Source organism: Fusarium proliferatum, assembly GCF_900067095.1.
Source record: "Fusarium proliferatum ET1 genome assembly, contig: FPRO_scaffold009, whole genome shotgun sequence".
Classification (NCBI taxonomy): Eukaryota; Fungi; Ascomycota; class Sordariomycetes; order Hypocreales; family Nectriaceae; genus Fusarium; species Fusarium proliferatum.
The window spans coordinates 1467237-1485860 of record NW_022194798.1 but is presented as its reverse complement, the minus strand read 5'-3'; the positions used below and the strand labels follow the sequence as shown (position 1 = coordinate 1485860).

The 18624-nt window shown below is 48.5% G+C and overlaps 9 protein-coding genes across 9 annotated transcripts; 3 read left to right on the top strand and 6 right to left on the bottom strand.

The window, feature by feature from the left end:
• Positions 1 to 319: 319 nt before the first annotated feature.
• FPRO_15223 (uncharacterized protein) lies at positions 320 to 1322 on the bottom strand (the record flags this gene model as incomplete). The annotated part of the gene is made up of 3 exons (XM_031220480.1): positions 320 to 452; positions 515 to 793; positions 847 to 1322. The coding sequence occupies 3 exons, from the start codon at positions 1320 to 1322 to the stop codon at positions 320 to 322; spliced, it is 888 nt and encodes a 295-aa protein (XP_031086135.1).
• A 730-nt stretch (positions 1323 to 2052) lies between these two features.
• FPRO_15224 (uncharacterized protein) lies at positions 2053 to 3658 on the top strand (the record flags this gene model as incomplete). Its single annotated transcript, XM_031220479.1, has 4 exons — positions 2053 to 2218; positions 2266 to 2399; positions 2452 to 2600; positions 2650 to 3658. 4 exons carry the CDS (start codon positions 2053 to 2055, stop codon positions 3656 to 3658), a joined length of 1458 nt encoding a protein of 485 aa, XP_031086134.1.
• A 338-nt stretch (positions 3659 to 3996) lies between these two features.
• Positions 3997 to 5603, bottom strand: FPRO_15225 (uncharacterized protein; the record flags this gene model as incomplete). The annotated part of the gene is made up of 4 exons (XM_031220478.1): positions 3997 to 4077; positions 4133 to 4411; positions 4465 to 4819; positions 4879 to 5603. The coding sequence occupies 4 exons, from the start codon at positions 5601 to 5603 to the stop codon at positions 3997 to 3999; spliced, it is 1440 nt and encodes a 479-aa protein (XP_031086133.1).
• A 432-nt stretch (positions 5604 to 6035) lies between these two features.
• Positions 6036 to 7738, bottom strand: FPRO_15226 (uncharacterized protein; the record flags this gene model as incomplete). The annotated part of the gene is made up of 4 exons (XM_031220477.1): positions 6036 to 6812; positions 6861 to 7110; positions 7158 to 7455; positions 7501 to 7738. 4 exons carry the CDS (start codon positions 7736 to 7738, stop codon positions 6036 to 6038), a joined length of 1563 nt encoding a protein of 520 aa, XP_031086132.1.
• Positions 7739 to 8466: 728 nt separating this feature from the next.
• Positions 8467 to 10682, bottom strand: FPRO_15227 (uncharacterized protein; the record flags this gene model as incomplete). Its single annotated transcript, XM_031220476.1, has 6 exons — positions 8467 to 8573; positions 8629 to 8703; positions 8765 to 9231; positions 9287 to 9671; positions 9720 to 10585; positions 10639 to 10682. 6 exons carry the CDS (start codon positions 10680 to 10682, stop codon positions 8467 to 8469), a joined length of 1944 nt encoding a protein of 647 aa, XP_031086131.1.
• Positions 10683 to 11449: 767 nt separating this feature from the next.
• FPRO_15228 (uncharacterized protein) lies at positions 11450 to 13214 on the bottom strand (the record flags this gene model as incomplete). Its single annotated transcript, XM_031220475.1, has 3 exons — positions 11450 to 11838; positions 11899 to 12879; positions 12935 to 13214. 3 exons carry the CDS (start codon positions 13212 to 13214, stop codon positions 11450 to 11452), a joined length of 1650 nt encoding a protein of 549 aa, XP_031086130.1.
• Positions 13215 to 15094: 1880 nt separating this feature from the next.
• On the top strand, positions 15095 to 16102 carry FPRO_15229 (uncharacterized protein; the record flags this gene model as incomplete). Its single annotated transcript, XM_031220474.1, has 1 exon — positions 15095 to 16102. The coding sequence occupies one exon, from the start codon at positions 15095 to 15097 to the stop codon at positions 16100 to 16102; it is 1008 nt and encodes a 335-aa protein (XP_031086129.1).
• A 766-nt stretch (positions 16103 to 16868) lies between these two features.
• FPRO_15230 (uncharacterized protein) lies at positions 16869 to 17159 on the bottom strand (the record flags this gene model as incomplete). The annotated part of the gene is made up of 1 exon (XM_031220473.1): positions 16869 to 17159. One exon carries the CDS (start codon positions 17157 to 17159, stop codon positions 16869 to 16871), a length of 291 nt encoding a protein of 96 aa, XP_031086128.1.
• A 586-nt stretch (positions 17160 to 17745) lies between these two features.
• FPRO_15231 (uncharacterized protein) lies at positions 17746 to 18477 on the top strand (the record flags this gene model as incomplete). The annotated part of the gene is made up of 1 exon (XM_031220472.1): positions 17746 to 18477. The coding sequence occupies one exon, from the start codon at positions 17746 to 17748 to the stop codon at positions 18475 to 18477; it is 732 nt and encodes a 243-aa protein (XP_031086127.1).
• Between the last annotated feature and the right edge of the window lie 147 nt (positions 18478 to 18624).

Sequence of the window (18624 nt, the reverse complement as noted above, 5' to 3'; positions counted from 1 at the left end):
TATTAATCTATTAAAATTAATATTAATTCTATAATAACCTTATTAATCTTATTAAATTAGCCTTAATATATATATATTTATTTAATATTAAATAAAACTTAACTTACTAACTATTAATAAGACTTCTTTATATTAATAAGTTTAATATATATTACTTAATTATTAAGAGATATAATACCTAAGGTAAGCTTAATATATATATCTTATATTTCTGTAAATATAAACTTAATATAGACTAGTTTCCCTATTTAAAACTATAACTGTTATAAAAAGGCTATTATACTATATTATATTAATAGTAAAGTTATCTACTATAGAACTAAATAGACCAAGCAAACTCAACAAGCACAGGATTGTGGTCTGATAGAATATTCCCATCAGGCTGCACAAAGACCTTGGGAACATAGTTAAAACTCTTAGCAGTAAGCTTTACAGAGCTGCCCGAGCGATAGCTATTATCTTATTAATATATGACAAGCAAGACATTGAGCCGAAACTGAGGGTGGTGACTTACAAAACCTTATCAACAATCTCACAGGTGTTATCAGCGGCAGGGACCTTGCATGGGTTCGCAGTGGCCCCAGCCGTAGGAAACTTTCCCCCCTGGATGAGCTGGACCCAAGAGTCGCTGAAGCCGGCATCGGTCAGTTTGTTGATGCTTCGACCTGCATTGGTCCATCTGTCATTGGTATCACCAGCGACGATCACGGCCCTTCCCTGGGAGTTTGCGTTGATGTAGGCCAGGATCTGATCGATACCTGCAGAACGAGCATCGACATCACCTTGGTCCGAGCTAAACGGCGGATGGTCAGCTTCCATCCAATATATATCAATCGACTCACATACCCAGCATCAGCATGAAGGTTGTAAAGATCAACCTCGATGCTCTGAATCTTCATGCGCATGAAGCTGAAACCCTTGGGGGTCAAACAATCGCCAGAGTTCAGGTTGCACTTGTTCCACTTCTTGCGGACAAGGCCAGTCCAGTCATAGTTGGCGACAGTGTTGAGACCATCGCCAAACGGAACGCCCCCAGAGGTAGGAGTACGGTAAGGATGGTTGTCAGTCGCATAGATGTAGGCATGGTAATTGAAGTCCTCTTGCATATGAACAATATCATACTTCTGAGTGGCAAGAACGGTGCCAATGAGGTTGGCGTTGGTTCCCTTGTCACCAGGAACCTCGTTGTTATTGATGATAGCAGGAAGTCCAGCCACGTTGTAGGTAAGGAAGTTGAAGTTTCCAGTAGTCTGTCCTACTGAGAGACCACCAAGAGCGAGGGCGGCGGCAAGGAGCCGGCTGGACATGGTGCGGATTGACATATTTTCCTGGCTTGTAGGTGATCAAGACTGAAGCTATGTTGATTTCGTTGATATTCGCCGTCTATTTATGGGGAGAGTGACATGAAGAGGAGAACGGCAAGTCCAAGCTTCATGGGCCGATCTGTCATGTTGCATCGTGATCAGCATAATACCTTCCTGTCAGGGGTCCAAAGCCGGACCTCGTGAAGTGATATCGCGGCTTCAAACTACAAAAACGATTGTTGTCCGAAAAGCAGCTTCTTCTTTCCAACTTCATAAACCGCGGCATATAGAGACCATCACATTTACGCACTACGTCAGTGAGGCACGTAGATTGAATCTTTTGTTTTACTGGTCTACTATTGCTCTTGAAGCATTTCCGAATCTGGCAATTGGTCCGTCTTTACCGAGGGTTTGACTTTTCCACCAATGCATCGATGGATACCAAGCTTCTTAGCATTATGCGACCGAATAGGTTATTCCCTCGAGAACACGTGCCGGACTATCCCCTGCTAGGCCCGTTCGCTATCGCGGCACAGTTGATAGATCTCAATTGACATCGAGCGGAAGGGCGGAAATAGAGAGTCTGGATGACATTCAGTCTATACAGAATTGGAGTTTAATTTCCGGGTCGAGCAAGGGCTGTCGTAGTTCTATATATTTCTCCTCATTGTTGAACGTTGAACTTTCCTCTTTGCTTGTCTATCTGTGCCCTCATTCCCAAAGATTTTCATCCATAAATAGTGGCACTATGAGAGGCCCATTTATTGCTGTCGCCCTGTTAGGCTCAGCATGCTCCGCACGCAACGCAGGAGTCGGCGCTTCGCTTGATCCTGTGCAAGCAGTTCTATTGCCCGATGGCGCTTCGGCAAAGAACCCTCTGGCCCATGTTGGAGCCAACGGCCCATGGCACATCGGTAAGTGGCATCAGACCGGAGCTGAGTCTTTTATTTAACAGATTCAGGCGAGGATTTGACCGGAATATCCTCCGAGGTTCCTGAAGGATGTCAGGTCGACCAAGCTGCCTACGTGTCGCGCCACGGATCCCGCTATCCTGATCAGGGCGCTCACAATGGATGGCTCGAGATGGCTCGCCGTGTAAGAAATGATCAACACTTTGTATCACGGAAAGGTTTGACCAACAATTTAGTTCCGAGAGTCCAAGTACACCGCAACTGGGCCACTGTCTTTCATTCACACTTGGGAGAGCCCTGTTACCAACCCTGACATTCAGATCGCTCAGCTGAGCAAGACTGGATACAAGGAACTGTTTGATATGGGTTACACCATAAGAACCAGGTAGGAGCTCGGCATTGTCGGCTTTTGAGATCTCGACTAACTCAGAGAGATACCCTGATCTGTACCAGGAGGGCGAGGACTTCATTGTGTGGGCTAACAACTATACACGAGTTCTCCAGACTGCAAAACTCTTCCTTCACGGGTTTTTGGGAACCAACTCTTCCCTGGGCACCGTTGTTTCCGTGACCGGCAAAGGCGTCCCATCTCACCTGGGCGATACCCTTGCTCCATCGGATATGTGTCCTACCTTCATCGATGACAGCAGCAAGCAGCAGGACGAATGGCGTCAGCGATGGCTTCCAGGCTTCAAAAAGCGCTTATCCAAATACATCAAGGGCGACCTCCAGCTTGACGACTCGACATGGAATGACTTTCCCTACATCTGTGGTTTTGAGTCGCAAATCAAAGGCAAGCTCTCGCCATTCTGCGATACCTTCACTCAGAAGGAGCTGGAAGCATACGAGTATCAGCAAGATCTCAGATACTACTACGGTGTTGGACCCGCCACCAAGGTTGCCTCAAAGATGATGGTGCCTTTCCTCGAGTCCCTGATTGAGCGTTTCGTTGCTGGCCCTGATACCACGGGTAAGAACTTTGATGGAAAGCCTTTCAAGCTCCCCAAGATCCTTATGAGCTTCTTGAACGACGGCCAGTTGAACGAGTTGGCTGTTGCTACTGGAGTCTTTGACAAGCAAGCCCCTCTCCCTCTGGATCGTATTCCCAAGGACCGCATCTGGCGCAGTTCTAACATCTCTCCCATGAGAGGTACCATCGCCTTTGAGCGTCTCAGCTGCGGTTCCAACAAGGCTTACGGTTCGAAGAAGTTTGTTCGGATCCTGATCAACGATGTCGTTTACCCAGTGCCTTCTTGCCAGGATGGACCTGGAAAGTCATGCTCTCTGTCCAAGTACTCCAAGTTTACCAAGGACAGACTCAGGAAGAACGGCAACTTTGCCAAGCTCTGCAATGCAACTGACCCTGCCACTCCAAGCAAGGTTCTTGGAGCCAGTTTCTTCACAAACTTGGCGCAGTCGCACTTGCAGGCTGTTGAGCCCTAACTCGTGCATGATACGAGGGGGGGGTTGAGCTTGCAGACAGGATGGTGAGGCAATCACAGTTAGGAGGCGGAGCTTTTAATCACATGTTAATTTACTTTCTTCATTTGGTCTTGGAACCACTATCGTTTGTGACAGCTCGATCTGTATCCAAGGAACAAGCTCAAAAGCGGTCAACGTGCTTAACTGCACAATGGCTCGAGGAGCGAAGATAGCCCAGAAACCGCGATTCGCTCAGTCCAGATAACTTACCACCAATCATCTGGAGTCCTATGGACTTGATCTGTGACTCAAAGTATTCTATCGCTCTGGACTCTATCGATCTGGAATGTAGAAATCCCTTATCTGCGGTCCAATACCGCCTTGGCCTCCCGGAGCTCATCCTCACTGGGCATATTAACAACCATTAGATACAAAATGTCCTATACAAGTTAATTACCACTTTTGGAGTCTTTGAGAAGCGCCAGATATCGTTACCTTGTTGAAAAGAAATTTTCTTGCCGCCTTGACCGGCTTGTAAGGCAGGGGCAAACCGGGCTGTCTATCACTTCGTGCTCCACTGGGTTGTCCCTTACTCTGGACCTCTGGTGCTTGGCCCCTGAAGCCCCGACGAAGCTTCGTTGGGTCGACATATCCGCCAGTGAGTAGGGAGATCAAGGAGCCATTGTTGGAAGGATGGCTAGGATCAGCATATCGTGAAGTGAACTTTGGTGATTCTTGTTGGTTGGCCAAGAGATTATCCGGTCTATTGAGCGCCTGTAGCCAAGTTTAGTCCAGATTCTTATCAGCCATCAACTTCGCTGACTTACGAACTGAGCCTGGGCTCTCTTGTCATAGTACTCCTGGATGTATGTTCTCTTCTCACCCAGGCTTTGCTTCAGACCCTTCGATTCCTCACTATCAACCTCAGCAAGTACATCGAGGGTCGGAAAGATTAGAGGGGCAGCCTCGGGGAGAGCGAAATCACCATAGGTCTTTCCGCTGGAGGTTTGAAACTTGTTGGTAAATCCAGAGTCATACGATCCAATTGAAGAAGCAACCGTTGATGTCAAGTCAACAACCTCGTGAGACCTCCCGGAATCGGGTCGCCAGGTCATAATCAGACAGCATAAGCCCTTCGGATAGAAATATTGCTCATTCATCTGGGAAATGAACTTGTTTGACCTGTGGCGCTTTGTAAGTTTCTACTCCAGACGACACGATGCTTTGCCAGAGAACATTACCTTTGTCTGCCTTGGACATCCTTCGCAACCTCAATTGTCTTGTACACGGCTGCACTGATGGCGATGCTTGGCGCAATCGGTACAAAGAAGCCGCCCAACTCTGCAAAGTTGATGACCTCGATCCAAGGCGAGGCTCGAGTAGACTGGTCGAATTTATCTAAAAAGTCTAGCCATGCCGCCTGGTCAACACCGGCATTCTCAAGCATCGGAGCATATCCCCGAACAAAGCCGCGGGTTCGATCTTTTGGTCTCCGCTGCGCGAGAATGACCGGCAACTCCAATTGAGCATTGGCTCGGCCGGATGAAGAGCCATGCACTCTCAAAAAGCTGGTCACAAGATCCTTGTCAGCTTGAGTCTGTTGAGCGATCTTGGCACTATCTTGAGGACTTGAGAGGAGCTCGGATTGTGTTTCGTCGAGCTCCCATTGTCTTTCAGTCGAGTCCTCATGCTGGCTTGGCCGAGGCTCATAGTTCGGTGGCGGCTCGCTTCCGACAGCAATGCTTCCGCTTGATTGAGGCTGTTGGCTTGACTCTGAGGATGCGGGGGTTTTCTCCGCTGCTCTCTTCTCTTTGTAAGAGCTAACGCTCTCCGACACGAGCCCAATACCGCCTGCTACGCCGCGGACCGCGGACCCTATCAATCCCCCGCCTCGACCACCTCGACCACCTCGACCACCTTGACCACCGCGCTGGAATAGTCCACCTCGGCCGCGTCCGCTTGACATGATGAAGATGGATTGAATTTGGAGTTGAAGGTGATAAGGTTGAGGGGAATGAAGTCGGTTTTCACTGCTGCGTCAAGTGCTTATTAGTAGGGGGCGCCTTCAGCCCTGAAAGACGGGTATGCGGCACCGCGACGCCTTTGAATGGCCGAGAATGAGACCTGTAGCGGGGTCCTGGGTTCATTTGGGCGAAAGGACAAGATTATCAGACAAGGTTAATCACTAGCGCCTCATGCATGCCACTGTAACAGCCTTCAACAAGCAAGACCCTGATTTAGTGCTGACAATACGAAAACAATCGAGAAATGGATCGGCAAAGCCTAGGCACATTGTACTTGAAGGATCGGGATACTTGGTAAGAGCTATGATGACGTACAACAGCGACAGAGCATCACTGGAACACCTTGCACTGTCGGCAACATCTGGACATAGAATCTAATGTCTAGGCTTCACCCTGACCGGCAGTCGCGATATCCAATTTTTGACTGCAGGCGTAAACCCTTCGTAATACGGCATGATATCATCATCAGATATGCCGGTCTCTGGTGTGATGCTCATCTCGTACCTTCGGAAAAGGCTCGCAATGACAAGTCGGGTCTCGATCCATGCCAACTCAATTCCTGGACAAACTCGTGTTCCTTTGCTGAAAGTCACTAGGTATCTGTCAAGGTCCGCCCCTCCACTGAGCCATCTTTCGGGCTTGAAAACAGCAGCATCGGACCCCCAGATTGCTTTGTCTGAGAGAACATCCGGAATGGACATGCTAATAATCGTGCCCGGGGGTATTTCCCAATCGCCATATTGTTCAATGCCGCTAGGGTTGACCCGACTCAGCCGGCAGAGCGCACCAGGCGAGAGACGAAATGTTTCCTTGACTACAGCAGTAAGATATGGTAAGCCCTCCAAAGTCGTGATCTCAGGGGATTCAGTAGGGTCTTTCCAGGCCTCTTTGAGTTCCTGGTAAAGGCGCTGCTCAACTGGTGGATTCTGTAGTAATTGGTATGCCGCCATGGTCAGCACAAAGCCAACTGTGTCCCATCCTCCACTCCAGATAGCCACTGCTTGCTGAGTAAGAGGGCCCTTTTCTTTTTCCTCCTGAGGTAATGAGCTGTCTAGAAAGTCATCGAAGACTGTATGTTGGGTGGTACTTTCGGCTTTGTGATTGGGGTGGTTATGTTGAGCCACGACATTTTGCACCAGCTTCTGAGCGAGCTATCATCACGTCAGCCTGGGTATCCTTTAGAATGTCACGATATGTACCAAGAAATAATCAAGAAATGCAGAACCTGGGTCATTGAATCCCAAAGCCCTCAAGATCAATTGACGAAAGAGAGACAAGAAAAGAGGTATCTCTTTGGGTATGAATCGACCCAGATGTGAGAACCCGAGCAATCTGTCCATCCTCTTATCGTAAAGGTTCTTGGTGGTTTGCACATGTTGCAGAAACCCATATTCCTGGCCGAAAAGATACTTGGTTATGATTTCTGCCGGAACAGCCCGAAACAAGAAGCTTGGACGAGTTTAGCAATTATTTTGCGCATGTCGGGATAAACATACGCCAGATCAACAGGACTTCCATCCTTACTGTTATCCTCAACCCAAGTGCATCCTTTTTGGATCTCTTCGTTGATTTGGTCCTGTATCTTGGAAAGCTTTGTTCGAGAAAACGCATTTCCAAACGCAGCACGTTTCTTGACGTAGGTCTTGTAATCCTCGACTCCGAATAGGGCGTGGTTGATCCCAAACTCTTTAGCTGTCATGGCCTCTTTGTTCAAAGGGCGAAATCCGAAGATTGTATCGAAGTACTCGGAGTCTTCGATATGAACTTCATTTGGTCCAATACGAACAATGGGCCCTGGATGGTTGTCAGAGAATGTCTGGGGAATGAAAAATGCCATACCATAACGCCTGTGAAGATCTGGTAGCTTTGCCCACAAGCGGCCATGTTGGTACGAGTCCCAATAGAATTCATGCAGCCGCGATGCCGCGCAGATCCTTGGGCCCGGGAATTTGGAGAGCGGATGGAAGTAGAGTCGTTGTAAGTATGTGATTAGCTTGAAAGAAACGAAGAAGATGACCGTGTATTGGAACAGCTTCGTCCTCTCAATCGACGAATTGTTATCAAATATGTGAAACATGGTCAATCAAGCAGCAGTACATGTGCCGAAGTGCAGGAATTCACTGAGTTCAGAAGTGGGTAGCTCGAAGGCTTATCTACACATTACATACAAGTACCCAAAAGAAACCATAGCTCACAGCTCGAGCCGCTTCCTGAGTGCGAGCAACTGAGTGCGAGCCCATGACAACCACGGACTCGGAGAGGATAAGCTAGGCCCTATCATGCTTGGGTCCACGATGCATCTGACTCAGCTTATGCCCCTCTTTTGCAGGCAGAAATGTGCCAGCGAAAGAAAAGGCGAATGATTTGCAGGCCATTTGTACTAACGGGCGTCTTTTGATAGGGCTGTGACGCTGTTAGGCCGATCCTACAAGGAGTCTTGTTGTAGAAGTCGTGAAGGAAGCGGGGTTGATAGACGCTTTCTTATTGCCGCCCGCCACAATTCCTTCGCTTCGGATCGTTCGCCTACCGAGGCCATGCTCAAAGCTTTTCAATAAAACTAGCAGCGATTTTGGACGGTAATTTCTGACGTATCACTCAAATGCAAGCTTATTTGAGTCAGGCATATGTTCTTAAGTTCTTGAATGACAGGATAAGTTCGCTTGATCAGGCATGTGTCACCTCTCGGCTCAAATTAGGTGAAGCCTCGCCCGACAAGAGCATAGAGCCGATATACGCCGTGGAGAGAGAGTCCTGTTGGTAAAGCAAGATACCTCGATTGAAGATGATCCAAGCAGAACACATGTCTCACAGCGCCTTGCGAAGCCCCTCGTACTTTACTACCCACCCGTCATCTTTAGGAAACCCAGGCGCATCGCCCTTGGATCCATCCCATCCTTTAGCCATATAGGCCACTGTGGATAGTGTCAGTGAGCGGTAATTTGTTTCTCGAGAAGCATGCAAACTTACCGGCTAAGAGGAACCCAGCATTGCCAGGCATGAATGGGGGTGGCGTGTTTCCGTCACCACCACGAATAGCAAATCCTACAGCGAGATGACTCAGTCTCATCCTACCAATTTCCATGACATGTGTGACATCACTTACCTGCGTCATCAAACTTCCAGTAATCGTATGCTGTCAAGTGATATATCGCGCGCTCAGGATTCCCAATGCGAGCCGAGTTGATTGCCAGTACAGGCCGCCCCCATCCTCGGATGTTTTGGTCAGTCCAGACGTCCCAGACCTTATCCGCTGTTCGTCGAGCGACCTCTTTTTCCACTGCAGGCGTGTCGGGTAGAATACCTTGTAGCATGATCAAACTTCTCGGGTCTCGGTTGAGTGCCGGATCATCCCACCAGCTCGAGTTGAGACCCTCGTAGACTGTGTACAATCCGCCAATCTGAGGAGGCTTCGCCAGGTTCTTTGCAACGGTCACCCAGTGCTCAGGTACAGGTAAGCCGAGCTTCTGCTTCCACTTGCAGGCGACGTCAAGGCCGTATCTCCAGTATGCAACTTCGTAAGCAAGATCGAGTGTGTTCTCTGGGGGCGTATTCTCAGTGACACCGAACGCACTATCATGTTATCAGAACGGCATTCATGCTCTTGCTCATGTTTCTGATTACTTACGGCGGACCCAGATCATATCTGTCAGACGACTGGTTGAACCATGCATAGGATGCCATATAATCTGCAGTCGCCTCCAAGATCGGATCCCAGCGCTTCAACGTCTTCTGCGTCGGCTTACTCTTGAAAGCAAGCATGGCCGTGTACATTGGGTGCGGCTGCTGCCACATCAGATATGCGTTGATCCCACCAGGCGAACTTCGACCGGTGAAGGTTTCGGTCATCTTTGGCCAGCGCGCTCCCTGCCATCCCATCTTCTCCGCTCTGGTGAGTGACATAGGGAGAAGCTTCTCATATATCGCAGGGAAGATGTTGTGAAAGTAACGATCTCGACACCATGAGATCCAGTGAGCGCTGTGCCACACAACCATCTCCATGTGGAACTTGCCTATCTTGGTTAGCAATTTACTATGGAAATAAGTCAAACTGCACCTACCATACCAACCGTTGTTCATCAAGCCGCTCTCCTGAGGAGGCTCACCATCAGCAGCACTGTTAACTCTGACATGGTACTGGGAGGTGATGATTCGACGTTGAAGCTCAGTAGCGTTGGGGTTCGTGGATTCGGTCAAATCCACAAAACCCCCTTGACTCCAGTAATCTTGCCATCCAGCTCTGCTGCGTCTATCGATTGTAGATGGCAGGTCGGGTACTCTCTTGTCCGGAGAGAAGTGTGCCACGAAAGAAATGGTCTTTTCGTGCCTTGATGAAAGGACATATCGATGAGCTGTGGGTTTGGTAGAGCCCTGCAGGCCGAGGCGCTTCAATTCCAGTGAAGCCTTTTTGGGCCATCGAAGGTTTACGTAGTACTTGGTACCCATTTCATGATATATGTGCGCTGTATTACTTTCGAGATTCGCTGAAAGCTTTGTAGAATGATTCGTTGGGAAGTCGTAGACACCAACAAAGACTTCGTTCTTGTACTTTGCTGTGTGGATTGGAGGGTATGGAAAGTCGAGCTCGACCTTGAGATTTCCCGACTCGATCAATTGTGAGTCAATGGTGAAAACAACTGCATCGGAATCAAAGTCTCCTTGCGTGACAACCTTGACCTTAATACCATCGATTGTGAAAATTGATGTGATGGTTCCATGCCAGAGGTCTAGCTCTTGGTGGGTATTAGATATTCTGCTTGATGACAGTGTATCGTCGTTAAACCGCAGTCCAATGCGTCCAAGATTGATACGGTTTGGATTTCCAATGAGCCATTGAGAAACATCAGGAAGAGTTGGGTCAGGCAGATCATAGGAAACGTTTCTATCATGCGTCTGTTTCTGTATGCCGGTATATGCGTCTACTGGGCTACTAATGGTTAGCTTTCGGAGCAGTTCGCGTGCAAGGTGGGCTCAACGTACTCTCCAGCTGGTTCAGTGTCATTATGCCATGCCCAGCGTGACATTGTGTTGAAAGGGAGGTATGTTTGCATCCCCGTCGTATCAACACTGAATGCAAAGTTACCGTTTCCCACTTGCAGGGGCGTCATTTCATTTGTGATCAGCCCTTTGCGGATGATGTTTTTCTCTGTCACGATTCGTTTTCTTTGAAGTCAGTGGGATTCAAGCATTCCCCAGAGATGATGTTACCTGTCAATAGCCGCCAACGTAACGATCGGCATCAAGAGCCAACATAAGAATTTTGAGGCTGACATAATAGTCATCTAGTCTTATGGGAAGAAGGAATATTGCGTGCAGGATCTCACTTTGATCCCATTTCCTTGGCATAAGTTTGCTCTTACTAGCGGACAACAGGTGTCGTCTTGCTAACAGCAGGTGTCGTTTTACCAACAGCGGGGTCTCTTATTTAAACAGCGGGGTTTCTTATGAACAGCAGGAAACTCTACCATGATGACGCCCCCAAAGTCCGGGGTAGAAGTGACCGATTGTACTCATCGGGCTTTATTACCCCGAGCACCTCTAGCCCATGTGATTGGGGGCATGACGAACTTTCTCACGCAAATAGATTGATACATCCAAAATGAGTAAAAGATTGTTTTTAAAAAGAAATTGCATAACTTCCCCTTGGTCTTCTGCCAAGGGTCTCGCAACTTCTGACGCAAGTACCTCCTATACCTTCACAAATGAGCCTGCCCTCAAATCTCCTTTCCCCGTCCTCCAAGACCCATCCTCAGTCGTTAACTTCTCCAATGTCTACCAGTCTGACGTCGGGCTATACCTTCCTAGTGATAATAGCTGCTGCCTGCTCTGTGAGAGCATAGAGGGGGGCTTGGAGATGTGCGCTCAGTGGGACAGGGAAGACTGATGCGTCAACGACCCGAAGTCCTTCAACGCCTCTAACGCAAAACTCTGTGTCAACCACTTTCCCCATGGAGCAAGTACCTGAAGGATGCCACGAGGTGCCGCCAGTCATAGCTATCCTCTGATCCAACTTAGCATCATTATCATCCAGTGCAAGAGCTCCCACAGGAAGTCCTTCGGGGATAGATTCTCCGATAATCTGATCACTAAATTTGGACTCCAGCATGAATCTCGTCAACTGACGCAATCCTTCTCGGAATACATGCTTGTCAACCTCGGTGGAGAGATAGTTGAGATCCACTGCCTGCAGTTAGTGATACGAACATGAAAAGCATCACAAGATCGAGAAAGATTACTCGCCTTTTGGATGTTCGCCAGGCTTCCCAGACTTCAATGATACAGAGCCCGTCGAGGTTGGCAGAAAGCTCACCAAGGCACTAGTAATATGCTCTGCATCCATGGGGACGCCAGGAAACGGAAGCTTAGCAAACATGATAATGTTCTCGACAAATGTTCTATCTTTCGTGAGAAGAACATGCTCAGATTCACGGGGTTTTGTCCCTTCGTCTCTTTCAATAGCTTTAGCGAGGCCCTCTCTTGGAATCCCGGTGTTGACGATCCAGTCAAAAGGTACACCTTGCGAGTATTGGTGTTGTTGAAAGAGAGGGTTGGAGGACCCAATAGTATGCCCAGCAGAAGTATTACGTAGCCGCCAGTGCTGGAAGAATATCATATGATCAGATAAGTTCTTGCCAACCTCGGGAAGATCGATGAGTGGCTCAATGCCGAACTCTTGAAGATGGGTTTTCGGGCCGATACCAGAGAGCTGAAGGAGCTGAGGAGATCGGAATGCACCAGCAGAGATTATGATGTTGTGACCATTGACAACGTTCCCGTCGGCCAGCTCAACACCAGTGGCTTTGAGATTCCCATCGATTTTCTGGGTGACGATACGATTCACGAAAGTCTCAAGACGAACTTGGACTCCATCCAATGAATACTGATTGGCAGACCACTCGCGTTTACCATCAGACCTCGCTTCACAGATGTAAGCGCGACCGAGGTTATTCCCGCTGTTCTGATCGCCATCTGGCAGGGTTGAAACGCCAAGCTCTTCCCATCCAGCAGCGGCTTTCTCAGCCAGAGGGAAAACGCGATTGGATGCCTTGGCGCAAGTTACACGGATGGGCCCATCTCTACCGTGCTGTTCTGGGTTCTTGTCATCGAACCAAAGCTCTGACTTCCTGAACCATGGGAGTTGGCCCTTGTAGCTGTAGCGCTCGTCGCCAACAAGAGCTGCCCATGCGTCGTAGTCTGCCGCAGCACCACGGGTCCAGCCACCTACACATTATAACCGTTACTCAATTCACCTACCCTTCAAGACTCGTTTACTCACCTGAGTTAATAGCTGAACTGCCACCCAGGCCCTTTCCAGCGTTGAGAGTGATCTGTCGTCCCATAAGTGCTTCAACGGGCTCTGACTGATACTGCCAGTCCAATTCGCCGCCTAGGTTCAAAACCTGCATGTTATGTACGTCCGAGCGGCCACGCGTTTCTTTACCAGCTTCAATGAGAAGGATCTTGGCTGCATCATCGTACTCCCGGATGCGGCTGGAGAGAACACAGCCGGCAAGGCCACCCCCAACAACAATGTAGTCGTAAATTGGTGAAGCCATTGTGACTTGGGCGTCGTTTCAGGAATTCTTTTCTTACTGTGAGGAGTTACAAGAAGATAAAGAGTACAAAATAGTGCGCAATGGAATGAGAACTATTCGCGCAAGTGGTGGAGCAGCAACCGCTGACGTGAGATTTGGATTTATGGAATCGACATGTTATGCATCTATGAGCCGCATCTAATTACGGTATCTAGTAATTGACTAGTGTAAGATCAGGGGTACATTACTAGTTAAAGTAAAGAGTAATATCTATTCCCTTAAGGATCGAAACGATCAGAACGCCAAAAGCGCCGTTCAAGGTTTCAACAATATGTGCATGATAGATTGCGAGCAATTTGTATGTTTGGACTAACCTTTTCTGCCTTTTGCTCTACGGGCCGCCTTGCTAGGATGTAGACTTCAGAGGCATGACATTTTTTCCACATAAGTACAGGCATGGACAGAATCGCACTTGGCAGACGTCGCCGGTCGAATGATCTTATAGACAATCAGTAGAAGGGGACCTACTATGCATAGGAGATTAAATTCTAATTGAAACTCTCTTCCCCAGCAAGAGATCTAAGATTTCGAAACAGCATAATAGATGTAGCTTCCTTTGTTTTGAGTTCCTCTGTTCGCCTCGGAGACGACGAAAATATCGAGCCTCCAAGGACTGTGAAGAACATCACGTTATGCTCGTTATCTCTACTAAATAATTCAGTTGCCATAAGAATTCTTTCAGTGCTTGTTGCAATCAAGGTTCAAGTATTCAAGGCTTGACATATCTCGAAACCTTGAGCGGAAATTCTTATCGGTAATACTCTAGACTAGTAGTTATAACTCAAACAAACATGAATACGTCAGAGATAATAACGATTTCCCTTCTCTCGTTGAAGTTGGGCTTCGATTGGTGCAAAAAATAAACTCAGGCTCCCGAGAGGTTGTATACTTGCACCGACAGCACTCAACGCTACACAAGATATGTATAGTCGGACGAGGAGAGCTTTTCGGTTGCGCATGATATGATGAAGTCACTAACCTCGGGCTTCTCCCAGTCTTCGGCCTTTGAAAAAGGCCGTTATTGCGCGAGGTCAAATATGACAAGAGCGGTGCGGCACTCGGCCGGCAATCTTCCCTGGACTCGTGAATCATTTTTCGGAAGTCGCTCTTTGTAAGGCCACGCGATACGGTCTGCTTGACTCGAGGGTTGCTGGCGAAGTGGAGTCATCCTTAACTGTATCTGCATAACACTGTCGATCATTACATAACTGCCTGGAGATTCGCACTTGAAAGTTCCGATATTCACAGCAAACAGTGGCGCTGGGCCTGACATTTGGAGAATAATAGGATTCTCTTTCTCTTTGTCTTGCCCCTGACGATCGGATGTGTAAGACAGCATAAAGAAGAGGACCCGTGACCAGATCAGGTCTGCTGTTGCTCGTGTCACAGAACACAAACGACTGAGTTTCGCGTATCTTCTCTTTTTACTAGACTACGATGAAGATCTTGACAGGGAACAAATCTTCCGCTTACACATTCGGATCGGACATTTTAGAATTGCCGTAGAAGCGTCTCGCATGAATATCTCGAGTGATCAACCAATGCTGGTTTCAAGTTCGAACCCACTTGCACCACCTCGTATGCATGGCGACGGCCCGGAGCGACGAGCCAAGCGACCGACAACCGAAAACACCCTTGTATGTGTTTGTGACATCAGAAAGTAGGCAACCTGCCCGTTCGACTTCCTATAAGTACTTCATCAATCATTCCATTTACTCGGTTTGAATCCTCTGCTCAGGTTCTCATACTATTGTATCAGCATCAAAAACATCTTATTTCTGGGCTTCAGCTGCTCGATTTGACTCGTCTCTTCAATAATTTCCCAAGCAACAACACTAAAGATGGCTAAAGGCGCAAACTCTCCTCAACGCCCTCGGTACTGGCTTCTTACGTCTCCTCGTACTGCCTCCAACCTGTTGGTCAAGATGCTCAACCTCGGCGAGCAGAATGTACGCCCTGCCATCCACGGAGGATACTTCTTCCTTCCATCTTTGCCCAAGCACTTCTTGATTGCTGAGAAGCCCATGGACATATGGACGGAGGAGGAGAGTGCGACAGTGAACAGGGTAATTCAGGAATGCTCTGAAAGATTCCAAGATTATATCGCTGCGGCCGAGAAGGAAGGGCAGATTATTTATGTTAAGGAACACTCTATCATGCTGAATCATCCTCGCATCGAGGACAACCATGTCAATGGCTCGACGGGATACCAGAAAGAGGCGACACCAATTCCCATGAAGGGCATCGCTCAACCAACACGATCACCGCTCAATCTCACATTATTTCCGGATGAGTTTCTCAAGACCTGGAATCCAACCTTTCTCATCCGCCACCCCGCTCTAATGATTCCCTCTCTGTACCGCACATGTTCTGGCACGATGGAATGGGAGGGCTTCAAGCGTCCCAGAAAGGAACCCATGGCTGCAGAGATCACTACGAGGTGGCATCGAACGTTGTATGACTTTTACTCCGAGCACTTTGCCAACGACAGCATTTGGCCTATCGTCATTGACGCTGATGATGTCATGACATGTCCTCAACTGGTAGGCAAGTACGCGAAGCTCACTGGTCTTGATGAGAGTAAAGTCCGCTACTCATGGGATAAGGCAGGAGAGGAAGTGCTGAACAAGCTGAGCCATGTGGAGCAGAGGATGCTTAGCTCTATCAACGCCAGTACCACGATTGACCAGAGTAAAGTCGCTGGGAAAGTTGACATTGATCAGGAGGCAGTCAAGTGGAAGGCTGAGTTTGGTGAAGAAGGGGCGCAAAAGCTTGAGCGTTGGGTGAGAGACGCTATGCCAGACTATGAGTTTCTACATTCCAGAAGACTCAGGTTGGAGCAAGAGTAGAGAGCACATGAGTACTGGCTTGACGGGTACGGAAGGTATTTTATCAAGTCATTGAACAAGAAATCGGTTCTAGAGAGCCTTATTAGGTAGTGAATTCAGCAAGATGTCTCTAAGTTCGAGTTGGTTGAGCTTTGCGATATTCCACTACGCCATGTTTTGGGGAAGCTGTTACAAGTCTACCACGGGAAAATCATGGCAGGTTGAATGCAACAGATCTCCTAAGATTTCAATGCCTGTTATTTTCAGTCACCTTCGGATGAATTCCTTATGGTAATGTAAGACGGACACTAGGATGTTCTACATTGCGCTATAATTAATCAAGCTGCAATCTATAATTCGTCTTGCCTGGAACTCTGTGTACACAAGGCCAATGAGAACAAAGAATCGCGATCAGAAGCTTGCAATGATATTATCGCTGTCTATATATTTTTCTCTGCTATTATTATGATCAAACATTAACATTCATCTGATACAATAAACATCACATTGGAAATTCTTCGGGAGCAAGACCGACGCAGACCATCGCTTCTCAACTCGAGGGAGAAGACCAAGATCAAGCGAGGCAACCTACCCGAGACATTTCCCACAATTTGGAGAGCCGTCTTGTCGACTGCAGGCAGTGAGAACTGCAAAGATTGGGAACTGGGGGATGGCGGTTTCTTCTAACCTGTTTCGGCACCATCTCGTGAGAGCCCGAAGACGGAAATGGAATTCAGGCGGGAATAGATCGAGTCTAGTCTGGCCCAGAGCTGTCGACATGTCTCGGCTATTCCATATTCCCGACTGGCCCTGACGGGTTGGGCTGACATTCGAACCTGGCGGAGGCTGTCTCTGTAATCATCTGGCCTTGCGGGGGAAGCCACCGAGAAGGGCAGTCTGCACCGGCGTAGGAGGATGAGAGTAAGGGATCTACAAATGACCTAAAGGTATCATCGGCAATCACAGCGGTGGCAAGATATGAGGTGTCTTTCAGGAACTTGATGCAACATGATGATGATGTAGTTGAGGGTAAATCAGTCATCCAGCTACGCAATACCAACAGAGATCTCCAGTACATCGTCGATGATTCTACTCAAAACCCAATCGAGGCCCTGTTTGCCCCGGCTATGGAATGAGGGGTCCTGAGATCGAGGGTCCTGTATATGAGAAACACGTCCGGAAAGCGAAGGGACTAAGTAAACTTGTCCCTGAAAAGGCACTGAGGAATTCCGCCCCGAGTCTATTTGCGTTGATCGGTCATGGATTCAGGAACCACTAAGGTATGCAGAGCGCTAATCACCCGAAACTTTAAATGAACGACATCCGGACCTTGTTTACTCGTCGATAAGGTTCAGGGCCAGTGGCGGCGTGGCTGCCGACGGGAATGAGAGCAAGCCACAAAGTGGTGCCTGAACGTGGAAAGATTGGCACTACGTCAGGTATCGTCAAGTCTGGACTCGAGGGCATATTGATGGTTGCGAATGGATGGTATGAGGATAACAGTATATAACTGCCTCTCAGTTCCCTGAGAATGCACTCCCCCAGTCACTCACTCACACTCAAAAGCTCTTTGACATTTAACTGGAACAACAATCTTTGTCTCTCAACCACTCCTTGATCAACTCAAATTATACACTTGCAAAGTAATCAACACTTACTACAACATGAAGGTCACTCTTCAGCTCATCACCGCTGCCCTTGCAGTTTCTGTTGCAGCCCATCCTCAAAACGGACGGGGCGGTGGAAAGCCCAGTAGCACCACCACTGCTGCCGCTGCATCTTCGACAACTGCTGCTCCCGGCCGAGGAGCCATGTCTTCTCTGCCCTTCCTGCCAACCTGGCTCTTCAGAGACTCCAACGCCAACAAGTGCATCAGCACTTACAACAACTGCTTGATCACCAACTCATCCAACCAATCGGCATGCGCTTCCAACTACGCAGCCTGCATCAAGGGCGGGCCTTCTTCTACCGGCTCTGCTACATCAGCTCAGACAGCTACTACAACTGTTTCAAGTGCTGGCGGTCCTCCCACTCGCACCTTTTCTCGACCCTCCGTCTCTGGTCTTGCTCAATGGTGGAGAAACGAGCAGAGCATCCGACGATGCAACTATGCCTACTACGTCTGCCGTAGAAAGTCTGGCTCTACTCAGACGTCTTGTGCTTCTGACCGAACCGCCTGCATAGCTTCCGCCAGCGCCACTGGAAGCGCCACGGCTGTGCCTACCAGTGTTCCTACCAGCATCCCAACCAGCGCGGCGACTACCACTGCGACTGGATCAGCAGTTACATCGACTACTAACGTCGCTGCGGGTACAGGCGCTGCTGGTGCCGATGCTCCTCTCAACTCGGACGATCCCTCGTTTGATGATGAGAACTACGATGCTGATACTGCCTAAGCTTGTCAAAAGCCCACGTCAATGTAAAAACACAACACATCAAGCAAAAATTTCCTTGCTGTCAGTTAACCGAATACCTGAGTTTACTGGGAAGGTCTCCCTTGTCTATCACCTGGCATCGCATGTTTGTGCGACAACCATTCCATC